Source organism: Danio aesculapii, chromosome 6 (assembly GCF_903798145.1).
Source record: "Danio aesculapii chromosome 6, fDanAes4.1, whole genome shotgun sequence".
NCBI lineage: Eukaryota > Metazoa > Chordata > Actinopteri > Cypriniformes > Danionidae > Danio > Danio aesculapii.
In genome coordinates, this window is record NC_079440.1 from 32,976,620 (window position 1) to 32,996,089 (window position 19,470).

At 33.9% G+C, this 19,470-nt stretch overlaps 1 protein-coding gene across 5 annotated transcripts in view; it reads right to left on the reverse strand.

The window, feature by feature from the left end:
* sgip1a (SH3GL interacting endocytic adaptor 1a) overlaps nt 1-19,470 on the reverse strand; it is a 152,085-nt gene that overhangs the window by 6,259 nt on the left and 126,356 nt on the right. For 4 of the 5 annotated variants that reach the window (XM_056460021.1, XM_056460023.1, XM_056460022.1 and 1 more), the window contains 4 exons: nt 18,439-18,498; nt 10,660-10,719; nt 5,855-5,966; nt 1,674-1,829 (listed from right to left, as the gene is read on the reverse strand). In XM_056460021.1, coding sequence (XP_056315996.1) covers nt 1,674-1,829; nt 5,855-5,966; nt 10,660-10,719; nt 18,439-18,498 — 388 coding nt within the window. The remainder of the gene's footprint in view (nt 1-1,673; nt 1,830-5,854; nt 5,967-10,659; nt 10,720-18,438; nt 18,499-19,470) is intronic. The other variant, XM_056460024.1, reaches the window with a different exon arrangement.

The following is a 19,470-nucleotide window of genomic DNA, read 5'->3' on the forward strand; positions in this document are numbered from 1 at the left end:
GTATTTCACAATATTTCCAATTGAATATTTAATCAAACAAATGCTGCCTTAAATCTTTTAATCAAATTAAAAAATTAATCAAATCTTACTGACCCCAAATGTTTGAATAGCAGTACATTCTAACTACCGTTGAATGGTTTCCAGCATCAGTAAATGATCAAACCCCCTCAGAAAATGACACCGTTCACCTCTAAAAGCATTGACATGCCGTATCATTAGTCATCTAGTATATAATTTACCCTCAGCTGATCTCTCCCTGAAAACATGTGTTAAATACTGAAGATATTCCAAACTCTCAGTCCATTACTAATCCATACACTTCCCAAAATAAAGGTACAAAAAGCAGTCATTGCGGTGGTACCCTTTTAAAAGGTACATTTTTGTACTTTTTAGGTACTAATATGTACTTAAATGTACAATATGAAAAATTCAGATGCAAAACCATCAGAAATGTTCTTTTCGACTTAAAGGCCAAGAAAAGAACATATTCTTTGGCATTAAAGTGAAATTATTGAACCTACACACAAGAATCTGTAAAAAAAGGCTAATTTTAGAAGAAAAAATTTCAGACTGCACCTAAAAGCTTTTGTTTAAGTGATGAACATGCCATATTTTTTCCTGGGAATAATATTCTTAAAGGAGCTATTGACAGGAAATTGAACCAGATTTTGGTAAAAACCTAAACAATACAAACATAATAATAAAACAAAACAAAATCTGAATTTTCTAACTGAAAAGTTATGTGTAATAAAAATGGGATGACTTTTGGGGTGATGGCAGCTTAAAGACGCCTCTCATATGGAGAATGAAGTCACATGCATTGCTCAGGTGTGATTTGTTTAACGGACTTCAACAGAGTGTAAACATCTTGATGGTTCTGTGGGTCTCGTCTATCAAGTCTGATCTTTATTTTGTATTTTCTATTGGATTCAGACCAGGTGATTGGCTGGGCCATTCTACAGCTTGATTTTCTTTCTCTGAAAATATTTGAGAGTTTGCTTGGCTGTGTTTTGGATCGGTCACAGTTTATGGGTCTGTGTGTTCTTCCTGTATGTTTTGTGTTATGGTGTGTGTGTTGTGGCATGCCTGAGTGGGTGTGTCTGTTTACCTTTTCATTGTATCGTGCGTTCTGATCAGCTGACCTAATTAGAGGGTTCCTACAATGGATCCAGTGAGTGTATCTGGTCTAACCAAGTTTTTGATACATAGACCCATAAACCATGATAGGACTATTGTCTTGCTGAAATTCCCACCCTGGTTTATTCTTCATCATCCTAATGTAGATGTTAGACTGAAGCAGCTAATATTAATTTAAAATGATGAAGGGTAGAGGGTTGCTAAATAAATATTGAAAGATTTCAGCTGCTGTCTGAGCTTTCACTGCCTTTCCACACCTCCCTTTCTTCATGTGTTCAATACTTTTTTCCATGTGTCATTTCATTTTATTACACATAACCTAATTCCTAAACTAATTCGTTTTGTATTCTTTGCACTTATAGATTTGTTTGGTTGTTACCAACATCCGGTGAAAATGAAGTCAACAGCTACTTTGGAAGTATGTTCAATACTTATTTCCCCCACTGTATATGTTACTAATAAAGAAATGTGTAATCTTTACTAGTGAATGAATATGATTAGGCCTGTTGTGGTGGATGTTAGATGGCTGTTATTACCAGCAGAGTAACTGTGGGTTAGGAAGGACGTGTTCCAGACGACTGTAGTTGGTTATGCTGAAGGTTAGCACAGCAGGCGAAGGGTTATTTGCAAAATGCCGAGTGATGCCTGCTGGGAAGGACAACACCATCTCTCCGGTGATCTTCACCACACACCTTAGAGAGTGACAATATTATAAGACGACATCAGTGACGGCCTGATGTGTGGAACAGTGTTAGAAACAGTGATCAATATTTCATATTCTGTAATAAATGACATCAGCAAATAAGGAGGAAAAACAGATGTAGGGATGAAAGAGATTAATAGAGTGAGGGAAAGAAATGACTGTTTAATTAGGTTTCATTCCATAAATGTGAAATCTGAAACAGATGTGGGCAAATTATATTGATGTATTTACATAATTTGTTGTGATGCTTACATTGCATGACATCAAAAAATATCTTAACAAGCAACGCTCAAGCAAAAATGAAACATAATGCTTACAAAAATATAAAATACCTTTCATGAAATAAAATAGTTTGGCAAACATATAAACACGAGTAGTGCTACATTATTTTAATAATATAATGTATTTTTGCTTATTATAGTTGGTTTATAATTACATATTTATTGTGTTCCTTTAAGAATACATGAGTGCTACTTTTAGAATTCCTCCAGGAATCCGTTCTTCGTACCTCACTTAATTGATCTAAGAGGATTTGACAGATCCTGGATCTTTTAATCCTGATAACTGATCTCTGGCCAATTTGGTTCCTCAAACAAATTCGCAAATCAGATTAAAATGTCTGAATGAACTGATCTGAGATTGTTGTGAAGGTCAGATCTATCGCTTCTCGAAATCATGATCAGCAATGCTGATGGCACAGCAGCGTAATGACATCATCTGATTAATATTCAATTATCCATGTCAGCTAAATTGCATAAATTTATAGTAAACAGTTTGTTAAATATAATCCACAATATCTTTCCACATTTGTTGTGTGCTGCAAGCTTTACACTTGAATTAATGTGTCAAGAATATTTTGCAATTTATTTAGTTTCACAATTAGAGCGGATTTTAAAAAAGCACTTTGATAATGGTAAAGCTTTCTGCAACTTTTGCGAAGCATCAAATCACCATCATATTAGCTGTCAAAACATGTGCATGACTGCATATATTGTTATTTGTAAAAAAAAAAAATTGTTGAATAATGTGCATGTCATACACAAATCGCATGAAAAAAGGTACCTTAAAATAGTAAGCATTTGTATCTAAAGATTATTATTTTTCTAACTATTTAATATTTCCCCAAGTGTATAAAACTACTGTAAGAAAATATCAGAATTTGGTACATACTTTCAGCATTACCTTTGCTTGAAAAGACCCGATCTAATCCTGTTTATATGAAGTAAGCCTGCTCCCGAGCAGGTTTGAGCTACCAGAACTGTTGCAATGACAACAACTCTTGGATGAGTTTTTAAGAACGAAATGATCGTGGATCATGTCAAATCATCAATAACCAAATCCAGCTAATTGAGTAATCAACGTACAAAGAACAGACCCCAGATGAAGGGATTTCAGTAATGGAATTGTTTTGTAAATATTGGATCCAGATGCATCATTCATTGAGGTTGCATTTGACTTCTGGGAAAAGGCTCATGAAAAAATGTGCATGTGCAACATGACTTTACATTGAAACTAGGGCTGGGCGATATGGCAAAAATGGCATCTCGATAATTATTTTCCATATTGAACGATAACGATATATATATTTCGATATAAGTTGTTAATGCTTCCAGATTTAAAAGAGTATCCCAACAATGACTAAGGTCACAAAAATTAGAGGGTGCGTTAAATGGCATAACATATTTTCGGATGATAAATTTTCAGTGGCCGAAAATTGGGTACACTTCTAATATCTACACACTTTTAGAATCTCATTGTTGCACATTTCTGCTGTGTGATTGGCTCTTAGATCCATATAGAGTGAAAAGTCCAGAGCTTATCATTGCAAATCAATTTTATCAGCCCAGCCCTAATTCAAACTGACACACAAAAAAAGTAAAGAAATAAAATCGTAGTGATAAAAAGCAAATTTGATAATCATAGAAACATACACATGTGTTTTATGACATAAAAGGTATAGCATATAAATCACATGTCCGATTAATGGTGCAAAATCCCTAATGATGTATTGTGTTCAAAATCAATGTACCATTTACAATAAATCTTACTCTAAACCTACCTGCAGTGTTAAAAGAAACAAAATCTGCTGCAACAATGCCATCTAAAGGGATAGTTCATCCAAAAATGAAAATTCTGCCATCATTTATTCATTCACCAATGATAAAAATTTAAATTATGAAATTATGAAATTTAATTATTAAAAATCTCCAGAACAACTTTACCAGTAAATTCAAAAAAGTGCTGTTCACACAGGCAAGAATGTTCCGGAATTTTTCCAGAAAACACCATTCACACATCCATTCAAAAATACTGGTAAATTCTGACATCATTAACCAGAAATCACCTCCCTGACTAAGGCCCTTCTCCCCCGATCAGTCAGCTTAGATGGCCGGCCAGCTCTAGGAAGAGTCCTGGTGGTTCTTTCACTAACAGATGATTAGGACACTGTGCTCATTGGAACTTTCAGAACAGCAGAATTTTTTCTGTAAACTTCGCCAGCCTCAAGACAATCCTGTCTTCGAGGTCTACAGACAATTCCTTTGCCTTCATGCTTGTTTTGAGCTTTGACATGCACTGTCTCCCCTGGGACCTTATATAGACAGGTGTATGCCTTTTCAAATCATGTCCAATCAACTCAATTTACCACAGGTGAACTGTAATTAAGCTGCTGAAACATCTCAAGAATGATCAGTAGAAACAGAACGTACCTGAGCTCAATTTATGTACATACTTATGTACATATGTACATGTGATTGTCATTATGGGGTATTGTGTGTAAAATTTTGAGGAAATAAATTAATTTAATCCATTTTGGAATAAGGCTGTAACAAAACATTGTGAAGTGCTATGAGTACTTTATGGATGCACTGTAGAAGGGGTCAGGCTATTGTTTATGGTTGATGGTACAAAATATGTGTGTGTGCTGGTGCTCACCGGCTGTTTCACACACATACGCGTCAAGCAATTGAAGCAGAGCTTGAAGGTAAACAAACAGCGGTTTATCATAAGCATTTTATCTATATTATAATTTTTTTACAATATTTTCCAGACACATTTAGCTGCTAGATTTTAGTCAGATAACATTTCTATGTTCCTTCTTAATGATAACTGTGTAAACAATTATTGATCAAACGCTAATGATAAACTGCTGTTTGTTTACATTCAAGCTTTGCTTCAGTTGCTTGACGCGTGTGCACGTGAACGCCAGCTCCGGTGCTCCAGTGAGCGCCAGCACATACACATATGTACATCTCGACATGCGAAAGTGTTCCTCCATATGTTTTCAACAAAGTTGTTCACAGTACTTGTATATCCACAGAATCTGTAATGTTGTCAAGTGTGTAAACATTTAGCTGCGGTTCTCACTTCTGCCTTTGGACGTCCCTGGAAAAAACAGCTGCATGAATGCAAAAGCTTTAAATAAAAGTGAAACCATCAACAAAAGCCCTACTCATTCTGTTTACAAATATAAGTACAGTCGTTTAGAGGTCATTTCTGGTTAATGATGTCAGAATTTACCGGTATTTTGGAATGGAACTGTCTTATCCGGAAAAATTCTGTAACGTCCTTGCCTTCCTACTGCTGATGTCAATGGCATGCTATAGTTTTGTGTTTAATAGAAGAAATACATTTATAAAAGATTAGAACCTCTAGAGTATGAGGAAAAGTGATGAAATTGTCATTTTTTGGGGTGAAGTATCACTTTTATCATATTATATATGATATAACAATATATTTTTATGAGTTACGAAGCAAGCAAGATTACTTTGTTGAGAATTCCAGAGAATTATGTGTTGTTGGAGTTTTGCAAGAATATTGGTCGAGGCATTTTTTCCAATGTAGCCATTTTCCTACAAAACAGTGTGCACTTTCAGCTGAAGAACAACTCTATGTTCATTTCTTTTCTTCATATTCCTTACGGAGATGGTGTGTAGAGAAAGATACATAATATTTGCACACAAAGCAGATGTACAAAGCTGCGTGATATTGAGATACAAAGACTGTGATACATACTTATTAGGGTCAGCTCCTTTAAAGTAGGCACTGACAGTCTCTGTGAAAGCTGCAGCCACAGGCAGGGTGTCCTGGGCCCCCATGGTGAGGGGACTGGGCCCTCGAGAACAGCCTAAGACAACATAAAAACCCTGAGTCACGACATGCTGTTTACAGGGAAATGCACAATTCTGATCAGTCACAGAGATACAAGGCAAATCCATGTGATATGACAAAGAATGAGAAATGGAAGTACAAGCAAACAAACAGACAAAGAAATCATCTCTTCGTTTATGAGACAATCAGCAGCTAATTTCTTCAGTTGCATTTTAACAATGCACTCAAACCCAGAGCTAAATTCTTGCACAATAAATCTACAGATGAACCCTATTTTCTGCTTACTACTTCTCGACCACATTGTTAGGAACTGTCAGTAAGTGTAGATGCTTATTTTATCATTCTAAGCTTATTTTCAATGCCTTATCGGCCAGTGATGACTAATGTGAATTTCACAACATTCTCAATGGGTAGATTTATACATTTGAAGGCAAAATTATTAGCCCTCTTGTGATTATTTTTGTCTTTTTCAAATAAATGAACATAAGTTTTAATAATTCTTTTATAATAATAATTATTATTATTATTTTGTCTTAACAATAATGATAAGTTAATTAATAATAATGACAGTACATACTATAATAGTTCACTACTTATTTTGCAAGTTACTACTATTCAGCTTAAAGTGCCATTTAAAGGCTTAATTACAGGCTAACTACATTAACTAGATAAGTTAGTCATTTGTTTCGTAGCCAATCATGGGTAAAAAACACTATTTCCTATTTTTTAAGCCAGCCAAACTAAAAGAAAGATGTCATTTCACACCAAAAATATTTGAAAGGCAAGAGAATGCAAGTTCATGCCCAAGTATAACATGTTAACTGGATAATAAAAGCACAGGAATTTGTTGGAAGGAAGTTCTGCATGGTCATTTCAGAAATAATTAAAATAATAATAATAAATCTGGTGACTGAAAGTCAGCAGCAATGACATCAGTAAATAACGTGACAATAAATCCATCAAGTGCTCTGTTTTATGAATTAACTAAAATGTCACTTTTTTGGAAAACAATCCTTATTTTAATCCCTATCAAACCATATAATGGTGATTTTACACTAAACTGTTGTAACGAATTGGAGATAAATTATAATACAGGAAAACTCATTAAACGTACATTTAGGTCACACTTCAAATTTTTTTTCAAATATACAACAAAGCAGAAAGCATCTAGAACCTTTTTTTTGTTGCAGATATACTAGCAGACACTCAATTTGATTCTATTCAGACTGCCTTGCTTAAAGGGGTCAAGAACTGAGAAATCTAATTTTCCTTGAACTGTAGACAGATAAGAGGTCATCAAACTTTAACATCCTGTATCATTCAGAACTCAAAAATTTGTTGTTGGTCAAAAAATAAACAAATATTGAAACCTGATGTAAAAAATTAATTAAAAAAAGTTGAAAATCTACTTCTAAATCATTGGTTTAAGCCAGCCACTGTTTCAAAGGCGAAAGCGAGTATATGTTCGAGTAAACAGTTGTGCAAAATCAAAGTCTTCACCTTGCCTTCCTTGTCATCTAAACCCTCTATCTACACCTGTTGTTGAATTGTCGCTAATCCATTTCTCCATGTCAAAAGTGCAAATAAATGTATTTAAAAAAAATAACATTGGTTGATTTGTCTTGTCAAGCAGAACCACTGATTATTTATATCATAATCCACATCATGTTGATTTTGTCCAGTGTAGACATGGTGAAATTTTAGAAAATATATCAGTAAGATACACTCTTCTATTTTTTCAGTTCAGGATTTTGTGCTTAAACATTACACAATTTGTCAAGCTTTTCAAAGAAACTGAAGAAAAAAACCAATGATGTGTCAATGATGTGTCACATTCAAGTTTCATTCAAGTCAACATTTAAATGAGTGACAAGTGACAATATTTTATAGTGTCAAAATTGCTTTGTTACAGATAATTTGATTTGCAATGACCATTTACACATATTAACTAAATAACATGAACTAAAATAATCCATATTGTATCTATTATTTTAAGATGCAAAACTTTGGGTGTTTACTTAATATAGCACAAGCATACCTACCATGTTTAACGGTGTTTTAAAAAAAGGATGAAAAAAAATCGAATGTTATTTATGGACCTCACACAACACTATAAAATAAAAAAAATTAATAAACGCAGTTCATGACCCTTTTAAGCATGCAAACGTGTGCACAATAGCACACCATTTTCATATTTTAACTGTGGTGAACAATGAAGCACGTTCTCAAGCTGATTGTTGAGTTGAGCACATAATTGAAATCCTCTAATTACTCAGTATTTCTTTTAAAACACAGTTTAATGCAAGTTCTGCTTTTCTTTGTGAACATAATTCTATTGTTCTTTGAATGTTGGATTTTTTTTATCCAGTTCTACTCTGAGATCAACCAAGCATAATAAAAACATCCCATATAGAAATCTAACACATTGAAATATATGCAAATAACATATATGACATACAAGTTCATATTTTGATTTTACATTTATAATTTATATTTCGAATATGCAACATATTTTTAAAAATATTGCTAAAATGACCATTTACTTTTTTTTCAACCATTAGAATGGCAAATATTTATATATGCTCAAATATATTATATGAAATAGTTATTATTATATGTGTGCATGTTTGTATCAGGAGTGATAGGAAAATATATTTTTTAATTTTTTGCGTTCCCTTGCAAAGATGTTTTGCCTTCCCTAGCAAAACTGTTCTCAAACAAACACTTCCTGTTCACTTCATACATGCCAACCCTCTCGTTTTTGCTGGGATTCACCCATATTTTAAAATGCTATTATTTTTACCACCTCTGTTACAAAACAAAACAAAACAAAACAAAACAAAACAAAACAAAACAAAACAAAACAAAACAAAACAAAACAAAACAAAACAAAACAAAACAAAACAAAACAAAACAAAAAGCAAAGCAAAGCAAAGCAAAGCAAAACAAAAAACAAAACAAAACAAAACAAAACAAAACAAAACAAAACAAAACAAAACAAAACAAAACAAAACAAAACAAAACAAAACAAAACAAAACGAGAGATTCATTTGCTGCTCTTCACTTGTTTGATAACGGAGATGTCACTTTAAGAATGCACAGATCTATAATGAAAGCATTTGATTACTTTAGTAACTGAAAATTAGTTGTGTTTAAAATAAAACAAGCAGGACGGACATGTTTACATATTATTAAGTGTATTTGTCTATTTAAACACACACCCAAATCCCAAAGTGTCCTACACTTTAGGTCCTCTTTAAATGGCGTGTTAAGAAGATGATCTGGGATCAGTTTATCATACGGAGCACGTTCATCAGATGGTGCTTATACATGCATTCGCTGATTCAGAGGTTGTATAGGAAGGGCGACAAATGATGCACATCTTCAATGGAAAGAAAATGAATGCAGACATTTTTATATTCATTTCAAGGTGCTTTCAAGTTTAATAATATGGGAAAATACTTAAACGGCATGATAGCGGGATAGAATGGTAAAATAAGTGAGAATCCTGGCAAAAACGGGAGGGTTGACATATATGAAATGAACAGGAAGCGTTTGTGGAACAACAGTTTTGCAAGACAACACATAATATCTTTGCGAGAGAATGCAAAAACTTAAAAATAAATTTTTTTTCTTCCATCCATTTTTTCCCCACCATGACGTCCCTTCCAGGTCTCTCTCTCTCTATATATATATATTAAATTGACATTTTTGCTATTTTTTTGACATACGTTTCATAAAAAAATACATTTTATATACAGTTGAGGTCAGAATTATTAGTTTATTTTTCCCCCCAATTTTTGCTCAACGGAGAGAAGATTTTTTTAACACATTTCTAAACATTATAGTTTTAATATCTAATTTCTTGATTGATTTATTTTATCTTTGCCATGATGACAGTAAATAATATTTGACTAGATATTTTTCAAGACGCTTCTATACAGCTTAAAGTGACATTTAAAGGCTTAACTAGGTTAATTAGGTTAACTAGGCAGGTTAGGGTAATTAGGCAAGTAATTGTATAATGATGGTTTGTTCTGTAGACCTGAAAAAATATAGCTTAAAGGGGCTAATAATTTTGTCCCTGAAATGGTTTTTAAAAAATTGAAAACTTCTTTTATTCTAGCCGAAAAAAAACAAATAAGACTTTCTCCAGAAGAAAATATATTATCAGACATACTGTGAAAATTTCCTTGCTCTGTTAAACATCATTTGGGAAATATTTAAAAAGAAAAAAAATTCAATGGGGGTAATAATTCTGACTTCAACTGTATTAAAATCCAAATATGAACTTCTCTATCATATATGTTTTCGGCATATTTTGCCATATATTAGATTTCTATACGGGATAACAAAACATGCAAAAGATGAAAAAGAATGAAAGAGAAAAAGAAAGGAAGTTGAACCAGAAAGCACTCAGCTTCAATGGCATGCACCTGAAGCTGAAACACAGAGTTATGATTCAAGATTGAAAAGCAGACGTTCCACAAAACAACAAGAACCATATTAGTAACACATGAACATATGATGATCCTTAAAGAAAAGAAAAGTTGCCAGATGAACGGTTAAAATGACAAAGCAGATACACAGAGCAAAGTGGATGTCATGGAAGGACAAGCAAATGTGACAGTGAATGCATGAGAAAAGGGGGAGTCGGATGAGACTTGAGTGTGCACGCGCTACGTCCTTAGACATAAACCCCAACTTACCTTCAAAGGTTAAATAAAACTTGCCTCTGTCAAACCACACGAGGGAGGGCTGGTCTGTCTCTGTGTTGGAAGGGAAAGGGGTATAAGGACGGGGAGTGAGGAGAGGCAGGGAAGGAGAAGGGGGAGAAAAGGACAGTAGCGTGAGTCACACACAGGTCCATCATACGCCACAGTGATGGGGCCACGGACACAATTCACCTCGGATGGGGATGACTGATGTGTGAAACATCCACAAATGTTGCACGGCACATCGAGCAAACGAAAAACAAAATCTAATTCTGTCATTTTAGCGGCATCTGGATTAAAAATTTGGACATAAGGGGACATACAGCTGCTTTATAGTCATTGTTAAGGGAATCATTACAAAAAATGTTATATGTTCATACGGTGAATAAGGATTGTTCGCAAATTCAAATCTTAACTTGATTTGGGACTATTATCGTATCTCATCTCTAGTTAAGAAATCTTAATCTGTGTCATCAAGTTTTACAATCCACTCTCAGGTACGTTACCAAGCAACCAACCAGCTGCTAATGAGCTAGCCTAAACAAAATGGATAAACAAAACCAGCGAGTTTTTACACAAACAAGGTTGTGACATTTTTTCAAAAGAAGCTACCACATTTTGAAAATCGCTTTTTGCTAAAAACAACCAAACAAACAAAAAACATCACTAGACTAACTGTAATGTTATGTTGCAGGGCATTCTAATTACTTAAAGTGTTTTGTCATTGACATTTTAATCTTTAGGGTCGTCAAAGAGTCTTTTCTACCATTAAACATCTTCGTTCTTCATTTTCAACCGTCAATAAACGTATTGCCATTGCTAGACAGCACAATTACAAGTATTTATTTATTTATTTTTTGGTCAAGTTAGGATGTATCTAGTGTAACAAGATAAAGCACTTAGGAAACACTGTTCTGTAAACGCTTTTATTCTAAATGATATTCTAATCTTACTAAAACTACGATGGTTACCAAACAGAGAGGATAAGATTTTATAGGGGTGGTCCACTACGATATCATATTTTAACCTTTAGCTGATGTGTAATGTAGCTGTGTGAACATAAACAACATTTCTAGATATAGACGCTTAAAGTTCAATGCAAAGGGAGACATTGGCTTTTACAGAGTTAGCTTAGCAAAGCCTACAGTGAACAAAGTTTGGAGACTACAAAAATATACATTTGGGTTAATGAGATCATAAACCCTTCAGGTTATGTGCATTCACCTGCACAGCAAAGGGACGTGGCTAGAGGTGCTGTAATGTTATAGCAGGATGCTAAAATGCCGTCCAAATGCTTCTTTTGAACAGAGCTTCTTCTGTTTTTGTATTTGGGCTTCCAAAGGATACGACACAAAGAGAGAAGTGCTTACAATTAAAGTTTATTTATAAAAAAATATATAGCTAGCATTTGACAATGGACAGCTTCCAGAATCTCTCCCAGTTTAGTGCTAGATTCAGTAAAAATCTCCTCAAAGAAGGAACAGTATTTTAATTTTTTTTTTAATTGATCTATTACATGCACAGTTTCTAGAGTTAATGGTATGTTGTAGCAAGGACCTAAACAAGGATGTAAACAACGGGAAATGCTGATTGGCACCATTTACAACAATTTAGCTATAAATTCATATTTATCCATCAAACCACCGTAAACACGCACAATCTTCACCAGCACTGCAGTGTCTCTCTATGCGGCCACTTACCCTGCGTTTTACATCTTAAATAACAAACTCGCAAAAGTTATGGGAACTTTTTATATTATTTACACATGCTTCTTCTGAATATACGTGAAAGACAACTGTCAAATTTTATTTTAAAGAGCAGGCGTGACAGCTACTATGACTGACAGTATTTACATAGTGCTTGCTTGCAGGAGCGTGATGCTTTTCCTGGTGATACGGAGCCGATCCGCGAATCACAGCACGTTATGTTGGCCAAACAATCAGAGTCTCTTGAGGGCGGGCCTTTCAGAGGAACTAGGAAATATGACGTTCTCATGTTAGCTGAGTAGCTGTATATAATTAAAGTAAGATATATAGCGTGCTTTTTTTTTTTTTACAAATGAAGCATGAGCACACATTGCTTTGCATCTTATAATTACACTCTGGACCACCCCTTTAAGAGTCATTCTGTAACACACGCCCTGGCATCAGAATCTGCTTTGTAGAGTTTAACGCTGTTAAAGAAACTTATGCAGAAAAACACTAACAAATTAAGAAAACATCTTCTTCAATTTGACAACACTCATCTCTCCAACACAAACCCCAAAAACTGAAGAACTCAGTAGCTTTCTCTTTAGAGTCAGTCGTGTTGTCAGAGGTCTGAGAAGTGAATTTATAGTTTATTTTAACATGCAAGCATGACATTGCAGCCAAGTCATCTTTGAAACCACAATGCAAAAGTATCTTAACTCCAGACTGCTGCTTTGCTGGATGAAATGCCACTTTTCACACCTGTAAGAGTTCACTTCATAGTGATTTGAACGGGAAAGCAAACCATTCTAAAACCATTCTGGGCTGCGTAACTGAACACATATTTTTATTACATTAATAAAATTAGGCCTAGCCTACTAAAAAACGTGTCAAAATGTCTTTTGATTTGCCACCACTGTTTAAAAATATTAACCACAAATTCTACCGATAGATTAGCAAAAACGTGCCTAATGAGGTGCTGTGTATCGCCTCCAGATCTTGTTTATTCCAGCACAAATAAAGCCCTGATTGTAAGCACACAAAAACAAGAAAAAGACTAGGCTATAGTCCAAATAATAATAATGGTTATTTTTTGGTAACAATACCGCTGGCTCTAAAAGGGAAACAGACATCAGGTTTTACTTTTTTTTGGGTGCCCTGACACTTTTCCATTGTGGTCATGCACTGCATCTTTATTGTGTGTTTCTATATTTGCATGTGTTGTGTGAATTTGCATGCATGTGTGTTGTCAAACTGATGACGATTTGTAAGAGTTTTTCTACAGTATATGCATGCATTTTCTCAACGTTCAGCACATTTTGGTGTCTACTGAACAGTTCAGAAGCTGAGAAGAACTTGTCTGAGAGCTGGTGAGATTCAGTATATAAAGTATTTTCTAGCAAATGCATTTTGAATTCTTGACGTTCAATGTAGGGACTGATGAAAGCTGGAGATCATTTGAGCTGGCTGCGAATTAAAGCCTTCAGCTTTCAGAACTACGATGACGTTAAACAGCTTATTATTAAACCTTTGAAGGAATAAATCATCCAAAATAGAACGTTCTGTCAAATTGACTCATCCTTTTGATGTGTTAAACCTGTATACTGTTACTTTTATGGTTATGCATTAAGAAAACTCTGTATTCCATAGTAAAGCATTATTTATGACTTCTGCACTATAATCTAAGTCTCCTGTCATACAAAAGCCCACAAATGAACTGCTTTTCATCCATTTCGCTCATAAATTTAATAATCCTTCTTGAAAAGAAAGGTTGCCAGAAAATAGTGACATTTGAGCTACTCACATACCTTGTAATATAACAAGTTACAGTGTATGGACTTCAGTATGCTGAAGTTCAGTGTGTTTCACTAAATTTAGAGCTACATGAAAGTGACTAAACAATAAAGGAATTTCATTGTCTAATTAAACAAATCAAAAAACTATTTGTTTCATTCTAACCTAAGAAGCTAAAATTAGTATTTTATGAACAGTTTTACCATGCACAGTATATTTCTTTATGTCTGATATATGATTGGGAAAAGGTAGATGCAGTGGGGTTGATGGGCAACAGAGGGCAGTAATGAGCCACACAACAGGGAAGTAAATGAGGGTTTCTTCTACGGTGCTGAAAAGGAGAAATACAGCTATATACAAAAACAGGGCCAGGGCTATGAATTTAGTCACTTAAATTAGTCCAAGCAATGAACAATTAATTTGTCCAGTAAAAATTAAGCATCTCTATGTGTCATCTTGAACAAGTGAATGCATTTTCTAATGCTGCGTTCATTTCAACTTAGAAAGTCTACCGGGAACTGGACTACCTGGAAATTGTGCATAAAACAACAACCAAAAGTTGTTTCATATTATGTATTTTGCAGTACTGTACAAATAAAAGTTATGCGTGACTACTTCTAAAGAGGCCATGGTGATAGTTTAAAAAGCCCATTATTTTTTAGGGATAACAGAATAAATGAACATGCTTTAATGTAAAAAGTCACTATTTTAGCAGCATTATTGCATCACTTCTATAGGTTGTTTGCAATAAAGTGCTTATAGTGGCATGGAAAATTCAAATGGAGGACAGAAAGTAAAAAAAATAAACAATAAATAAAAAATTACCATATGTTAAACGCTATCCCTATATTAGGAAGAGGAGTGAGTTTTCTACTGAATTGAAATATTTGCCTGCCATTGAAGCGGCACTGTAAACTACCTACATGACTACTACTACCTAAAGTTATTTATAGTAAATATTATAGTTTTTCAATTATTTTAAAGTAAATTATTTGACTACTATAGAATCATTTTACAGTATACTGAATTATTTGAATTAATATGTTGTGGTAATATATAGTGTATAATTGTAGCGAATTACCCAATGCTTACGTTTTTACAAGTATCTAAAATATTATTCACCACCAAAATAAACCACAGTTTACTGCAGTAAAATCTAAAGTACATTACAGCACTTTTATCAGACAGTCAAACTTGTAACAGAGCTTTACTGACGTTATTGAAGCCTCTTTCATAGCTGCTGTGTGAACAGGATGTTTAGAGACTCACACCTAAGGGGAAATGTGTCTGTCAATGTGTGAATACGCACAAACAGATGCTTTACATAGAAAAGGAAAACAATATAACGCATCATATTGCCTCTTTAAGCAAATAAGACAAATCAATGAATCAAGTTTTTAAATTGCATGACGGAAATACTGAAAATCTTTACTGATAATTTGTATTGATATTTGTGTAACTGCTGAACACAATACTTGCTTTGAAAAGCAATTTATCCTACATATTTGAGAGTGGAACAATTGCCAAGCCATAGGCCCAATCCCAATTCTAAGGGGAAGGGCTGGATAGCACTCGAAACAGAGATTTTTCAGTACCACACGCGAAACCAAGGGGTAAGAAAAATTTCCAGAATACACCATCTACAATGTTTTTGTGTGTTTACATAGATGAATATAGCCATGGTGCACTGTAAATGCACAGTATAGTTACGATCTTATTGCCACATTATATCATTACTGCCTTCAGTGATTTCCAGAAGATAAATACCGAAATATAACGCAACTTTAATAACAACAGCAGTCACGATCGTCTGATCTCATATGAAGCAAAAGTTTGCGATGACATATGATGATGTGTGCAGGTGTTGTAGAGCTGTCCCATTTTCTAGGGGTAAATTTTGAAGCCCTTCCCCTTCACACTGTTTCAAGGGCCAAGGAGAAGGGGAAAGGGTAGGGGTACAAAAATAGAATTGGGATTGGCCCATAGTATTTTCGCAATGTAGAATTCAGACACATCGTCATCTTGGAATTATAAGGTTCAATCTGCGTTCTAAATGATTTTGAGATATTGAGCTTCAAAATTTTTGCCTTCCATATAGTGGAACAGTATGTGTGTAACATTTATTTTTAAATAGAAAGTCTTAAAATGTGAACAAGTTATAAAAAAACAATCCATAATGTAAATAAGTTGTCATTTAATAAGAATATGTCAATAACTCAATTTGACAAAAACATCAGATAATTCTAAGGTGTCGATATGCTAACAATCAAAAATTCAATATATCGTTCAGTATGTTCAAACATGAGTATTTTCACACGTTAATCTAACCTGCTACATGCTAAATCATTGACTGAAATTTTAAATATTGTGTTATTATATGATGACACTGTGTAATAAGTCTCCAATAGTTAACATCACCGTGAATACTACAAAAAGACTTTTGTTAATCTTGCCTGATGTTAAATTCTTAATGCCTAATAACACATAAAAATCGTAGTCATGATCTGATTACAAATCGTAATTATTTTATCGAATTAATAAAATGTATGATTTAATTATTTATATTTATTTATTAAATATTTATTTATATGCAATTTGTTGTATTTTTAACTAGTATTAAGCATATTATATACAGTAGCTTTATATTGTTTTTTTCCCACTGTTGAATCTATTAACTAACATTTACTAATGAGACTTTATTGTAAAGTGTTACTTTTTGTATTTTATAATCTTTTTGCACAATGTAATTTGGTTCAAACGTTAATATACTTTGAATATGTATATTCAATAAGTATTTTTTTTTATTTTAGTACCTGATAATGTCATTTTCCTTTTGCATCATGATATTACCGTATACTGTGACGAAAGCTTTAGAAAATCTGTCGCAAAAGAACATTTGATACTATCATAAACCTAGTAGAATCTTCTAAATTTAATTTTGAATGAAACGCAGCATAGAATGTTCAAGATAAAATGCAAATATGTGCATTTCAGCTGTTGAGCCTTTAAATGATGCAGCAGTAAAGCTTGACCTTTGTAGCATAACGAAGTTAGAAATGCTTTTACCCAGGTGTAACATCTGACAGTTCACCACTCAAACTAGTGTGACGGCAGGAATACTGATCAGCGCTGCTGCCACTTGGGCCAAATTCCAGACCACACTTCAAACACCGAGAGGCTGCTGTGTGTGTTTCATCTGTTCAAGCGGGATGGTGGTGCACTTTGAGTTTTCTGAAGAGTCTACAGCAAGACAGATGCTTTCTGGGAACTAAAAGACTCTTCTGTTCCCAGTTCTTGATGTCAGTCAGGATGTAAGACAGGGGTGTAATGTATGTGATACAGGCAGAGCAACCTCTAACATGCAGACATGACATGTTGCATTTTATGGATGTGAAGAGCAAAATATGACTGAAAACAATAAAAATGGATGAAGAAAATTCAGTCGCAAAACATTGTACTCAAAATGAGTAAAGCAGAGGAAAACACCTTTTAAAAAAGATGCTAATAGACATAAAAGAAAAAGTCATTAACATAATTAAAGGAATTTTCTGGAATATCCACAACAATATCTATTGACAGAATCTGAGGTATAAAGTTGATTTGAAGATTTTAAAATGAAGATGAAGACAACATTATTATTAATAATAATAATAATAATAATAATAATAATAATAATAATAATAATCATCATCATCATCATCATCATCATAACAATAATAATAACAATTATTATTATTATTCCTTTTTGTGTGTATTATTATAACATTAATTGTTATTACTGAACATCCAGGGACAGATGCACTGTCTATATTATTTTAATTTTAATTTAATATATTAATGTGTAAAGATGTAAACATGTTACCAAAACAAGTGGAGTTTTATATTCAAAATTAAAGTTGGCTCATGTACCAATCCACAATGTACAACCATGCATACGACTGTGTTAGATAAAGTATACTTTCATACATCAACAGTTTGTACTGTGACAGGGGCATATTTCTAGCCAGCTTTGATGGCAGGCTGCAATTTTAAGAATACTGCTGCAATAGTGACCACAAAATCTGCCAACAGACGTCAAGTGGTAAATGACCTGTAAAATTCCTTTTAAGACTCTTTTCAAGAAAATCATCTCATTTTCCAGCTTATTTGCAAGTTTAGTAACTGGTGAAAATGAAAGATCACCACGAATGAGCTCTGACAACTGATAGTATGGTTAATGTAACCATCTGTTACATTGCTGAATCGGTGGTCTCCATCCCATCCATGAAATCAGGAGGGGTTCATAGCATACCTGCTGGAATATCTGCCCGTCTCTCAAAGCTGGGAAGTTTGTCTACAAAAGCGTCATCTTCTGACATCAGACAATTACGTCAGCCCAAAAGACAAGACAAGAAAGACGACAAAACACAAACAAAAAAATAAACATAATTCAAAGTAAAGGACAAATAATCGCAAAGAAATCAAAAAAGTCACAGTCATTAAACTCGGACGTCACGGTGGATGCATGAATATGAAAAAAAAATGATAAAAGAAAAAACAAAGATGAAAAACAAAACAACAAAAAAAGATTGGAATAGCACAAGCAACAGACAAGCTATATCCATTAAAAAAGCCTAATTTCAGGCATAGGCACACTGCAAAACATTTTGCAGACCTCAGAAAATGCTGCTACCCAACATATGGAATTAAAAGAAAACATTAATGAAAGCATCTAATAAAAGCATCAATACTGTATGTGGCATTTCAAAAAGTCCAAAAACATAAGACAAAAATATCTTGCATGTTATCTGCACATAATGGTAGGTTTGCTCCAAGTTTTAAAATATGTATTTTTTATGTCTTTGTTTATTTAATATCCAACCAGATAAAAATTGTAGAAATTGATGGAATTACCAGTCTAATTATTCTTAATTATATAATCTAGGATTAGCATTATTTTACCAACAGACTCAATCTTTCACCATGATTTCCAGAGATCTAATACATGATAGCAAGATGCTAGAGCAGTGGTCTCAAACTCAATTCCTGGGCCACACAGCACTGCACAGTTTAGCTCCAACCACTTCCAACTCACACCTGCTTAATGGGCTTCTCAATGTGTGTTCTTCAGCGATCTTGCGTCCTCGTGTTCTCATGTAACATCATCATCAACTGCCAAAGTTCAGTTCCAAAACTCAAGATTGCAAGAACGGAGGACGCATGAAAGTTCCCGGATGTGTTCTTCAGCACCGAACTCGCTCTAGAAGTCCCAGAAATCATTGCGATTGTAGGTGGGAAGCGCAGCATTTTAGATTTATTTATTATTCATTATTATAGTTCAGAG